This window comes from Tinamus guttatus, unplaced genomic scaffold, assembly GCF_059628265.1.
Source record: "Tinamus guttatus ecotype Peru unplaced genomic scaffold, ASM5962826v1 Tinamus_guttatus_pri_ptg000332l, whole genome shotgun sequence".
NCBI lineage: Eukaryota > Metazoa > Chordata > Aves > Tinamiformes > Tinamidae > Tinamus > Tinamus guttatus.
This window is the reverse complement of record NW_028288866.1, coordinates 384,698-388,911: the sequence shown is the minus strand read 5'-3', so window position 1 is coordinate 388,911 and position 4,214 is coordinate 384,698. Positions and strand designations below refer to the sequence as shown.

The 4,214-nt window shown below is 52.4% G+C and overlaps 1 protein-coding gene across 1 annotated transcript; it reads left to right on the top strand.

The window, feature by feature from the left end:
• The first annotated feature begins 409 nt into the window (after window positions 1–409).
• On the top strand, window positions 410–1,330 carry LOC104566009 (olfactory receptor 14A16). The gene has a single exon (XM_010212754.2). It carries the CDS (start codon window positions 410–412, stop codon window positions 1,328–1,330), a length of 921 nt encoding a protein of 306 aa, XP_010211056.2.
• The last annotated feature ends 2,884 nt before the right edge of the window (window positions 1,331–4,214 follow it).

Genomic DNA, 4,214 nt, shown 5'->3' with positions numbered 1-4,214 from the left:
GTGAAAAGACCATCTCAAAGAAACTAAAAGATATTGTTCCTCAAACATCTTTGCTTACTCTTGAGAGGAAAGATGCTAAAAAGCTCATTTATATCTCAAAAGAATCTCATTGCCATAAAAGGTAGAATGTCCAAATGTGTGACCTCCGTTCCCCACTTCCCACTACTGTTCAGCATGACAGACTCCCTGCAGTCCATGGGTTGAGTCCCTGCTCCTCACAGCACACACAACCACTGCAAAATGGAGCTCAGGCAAAGGAATTGCACTAAGATACTCTTGCTAAAGAGAGGCAGTGGGGGCTGATGTTGGAAAACTGAATGACTTGGGATTTTTTTTTTCATGAAAAGTGTCTCCTAACTTCTCAATGTCTTCTCTTCTTTAGGTAGTCTTACATAATTGGAGGGAGCTAATGTCCAACAGCAGCTACTTCAGTGAGTTTCTCCTATTGGCATTTGCAGATAGGCGGGAGCTGCAGCTCTTGCATTTCTCACTCTTCCTGGGCATCTATCTGGCTGCCCTCACAGGCAATGGCCTCATCATCACAGTCATAGCCTGCAACCACCGTCTCCACACCCCCATGTACTTCTTCCTCCTCAACCTCTCCCTCCTTGACCTTGGCTGCATCTCCACCATTCTCCCCAAATCCATGGCCAATTCCCTGTGGAACACCAGGACCATTTCCTATTCAGGATGTGCTGCCCAGGTCTTAAGTTTTTACTTTTTCATTTCAGCTGAGTATTCTCTCCTCACAGTCATGGCCTATGACCGCTACGTTGCTATCTGCAGACCCCTGCACTACGGGACCCTCCTTAGCAGCAGAGCTTGTGTGAAAATGGCAGCAACTGCCTGGGCAGCTGGCTTTCTCAATGCTCTCCTGCACACTGTGAACACATTTTCCATTCCACTCTGCCAAAGCAATGAGGTGGAGCAGTTCTTCTGTGAGATTCCTCAGATACTTAAGCTCTCCTGCTCAAACTCATATTTAAGGGAAGCTGGAGTTATAGTGGCCAGTCTTTGTTTATTCTTTGCATCTTTCATTTTCATTGTGGTGTCCTATGTACAGATCTTCAGAGTTGTGCTGAGGATCCCCTCTGAGCAGGGCCGGCACAAAGTCTTTTCCATGTGTCTGCCTCACTTGGCTGTGGTCTCCATGTTTCTCAGCACTGGAACATTTGCTGACCTGAAGCCCCCCTCCATTTCCTTCCCAGCTCTGGATCTGGTGGTGGCCATTCTGTACTCACTGGTCCCTCCAACATTTAACCCACTCATCTACAGCCTGAGGAACGAAGAGCTCAAGAATGCCTTGAGGAAACTCATCCAACTGGTCTAATGCCAGCAACAAGTTCTGTCTCAGGGGATTTAGCATTGATGATATATGTTTTTCATGTATTCTTTCTTGCTTTTTTTCTCTTACATTCCTGTAAAGGAAAAAAATTATTCTGGTTAATGCCATTTCTCCGCAAGAAGCTCTCATTTGAATCAGCTACAGGGACCATGTTAAAGCAGGACATTAGGCTTCCCCCTTCACCAGCAAAGAGAGGGGAAATTCAGAGCCCACTGTTCTGAGCAACCTCAGATGCCCCCGTGCAGTGAGGAGAGTTTCCCTGTGCAGTGTCTCTTCCAGCACTGACTCCAAGGGAGATCAGGGGCACAGAGACAGGGGGCTCATACAAGTACAGACAGAGTGATACCAGGGCTCCCGTGACCACTAGGAGAGCTCAGCTCCCCTAGCCACAGTCAGGGGGTGATTTTACTTGCTGTGCCGTGAGGGTCATAGCCACATGTTGCTGTACACTGGTCCCTTCCCGCTACACTGCTCCAACACTCCAAGTGGGGCATGAGTGGAGGGGAGGAGAGGCTGGATGCAGCCTCTCAGGTCTATTTGCCCTAAGTGCTCTTGTAGCATGGTGCTTCCCGGTGCATTTCTGTGCAGGACCGGCCCTGGGCACCCTCATGCCAAACCTGGCCTCCACAATACCAATACCTGTAATAAAAGAGCATCTCCCCTGTGGTTTGCCTCAAGAGTGGCCTCTATTCAAAGATTCATCTCCAAGAATTGCACGGAAAGGGGTCTTGGTGTTCTGCCTGTGAACTCCATGGGATCCAGGGGACGAGCTCCGAGGATGTTTGATCTGTGTGATATCCTAGGGACCCAGGGCAGCACTCGGAGTTCACCTCTCTGTGACCAGTGCCAATGGAGATGGGAAATGCTTTCTGAATCACCTGCAGCAGGCTGCCCCACAGATGGCAGTGCTGCTGGGAGTTGTCCTCCATCCTTGTGGAGGAGAATCTCCAGGAGATGCCCAGGAGAGCTCAGGAGACCTCCACGGCCCAGGTGAGGGCAGTGAGTGGAGCCCCACAAAAAGAGGGATGCTCAACCAAGGAGTAACCAGAAGATAAAGCTACCAATGCAGGCGCACATGAGGAAAGAAGGGCTCTGCAAGTGCAGGAGAGGTACTGGGGAACCAGGAGGCCCAGGGAAGGGGCACTGCAGGGTCATCCCTGCACCCACCATGAAACACCAGAGGTGGGAGCTAGTGCCCACCCAAACACAAATCCTGCCATTGCAAACACCCTGGGCTTGCTCTGAGCACTGTCCATGAGCACAGACAAGTCCCAGCAGGATGCCTGTTCAGCTGGGTCTGCTTCTCTCCCTGACCACCATGGACATGGCCTCACAGCTGGTCTCTTTGCAAAGCAGCACCAACAGTCTGGGTCCCCATGTGCAGCACAGGGCAGGGTGCAGGAGCAGCGCATGCAGCAATGGAGACATTGATGTGAGGAAAGGCTCTGTGGGGGGCAGAGATGTCCCAGGAGAGAGGCAGGGCAGCATGCGGAGAAAGAAAATGCAAAGGGGAGCCAGGTTTCTGTGTGCCCCAGCTGAGGGCAGGAGTTGCCGCAGGCTCTGCAGGGCCGGGGTCCTGTGCTGTGCTGGGCAGTGGGGTGGGCTTGGAAGGGGCTGCAGGTAGACAGGGAGGGGATGTGCTGTGCACGAGAGCAGGGGAGACACAGAGGGATCAGCCTCCTTGCTGGGCCTCATCTCCCTTGGGAGGAAGCTGCTGCCCTTGGCCTTGGCCTGGTCATGCCACAGACATGGCAGAGCCTGGCCCTGCACCTCTGGCGTTCTGACCAGCTGACCTCACTGCCCAGCTCTGCCTTGCACCTGCCACCACCCTGCAGTCCACAAAGCCTTGACAAGGGAATCTGGAGCTGTAGAAGATCCCACAGAATCAAGGATGCTTGAGATTGGAAGGCACCTCTGGAGATCGTCCAACTCCCCTGTTCAATCAGAGTCACATAGACCATGTTGCACGGGATTATGTTCAGGTCGGTTTGGAATATCTCCAGGGAAGGAGACTCCACAACCTCTCTGGGAGAACTCTGCCACTGCTCTGTCACCCTCACACTCAAGAGGATTTTCCTCCAATTCAGGCAGAATTTTCTGTGCTTCCATTCGTGACCGTTGCCTCTTGTCATGTCAGTGGCCCCATTCATGGCAGAGCTCGGAGGGTGGTTATAAATCGGGCTGAGTCTAGTTGAGGTCTGTGGCCGGGGATGTCCCACAGGGATCAGTAGTGGGCCCGGTGCTCTTCAGCTTGTTCATCAATGACTTGGCACAGGCAATGACGAGGACACAGAGTGCACCCTCAGCAAGTTTGAGATCAATACCAAACTGGGTAGAGTGGCCAACACTCCAGAGGGCTGTGCTGCCATGCAGGGAAACCTAGACAGGTTGGAGAGTTGGGCAGAGAGCAAAGAGGAACCTTGAGATTCAATAAGGACAAGTGCAGGGTTCTGCACTGGGGGAGGAATAATCCCAGACATCAGCACAGATTAGGGGTTGACCTGCTGGAAATCAGCTCTGTGGAGAGGGATTTGGGAGTCCTGGTTGACAACGCCACCCATGAGGCAGCAATGTGCCCCTGCAGCCAAGAAGGCCAATGAGATCCTGGCCTGCATCAGGAGGAGCATTGCCAGCAGGGTGAGGGAGGTGATCCTGCCCCTCTACTCAGCTCTGGTGAGGCCGCACCTGGAGTACTGTGTGCAGTTCTGGGCTTCCCAGGACAAGAGGGATGAGGAGCTTCTAAAGAGGGTCCAGCGTAGAGCCATGAAGATGATTAAGGGACTGGATCATCTATCGTATGAGGAAAGACTAAGCAAGCTGGGCCTGTTTAGGCTGGAGAGGAGAAGATTGAGAGGAGATCTGATCAACA

What these genes read in the sequence shown, in the direction of transcription:
- LOC104566009 (XM_010212754.2), top strand. Translation starts at nt 410, where the DNA reads ATGTCCAACAGCAGCTACTTCAGTGAGTTTCTCCTATTGGCATTTGCA.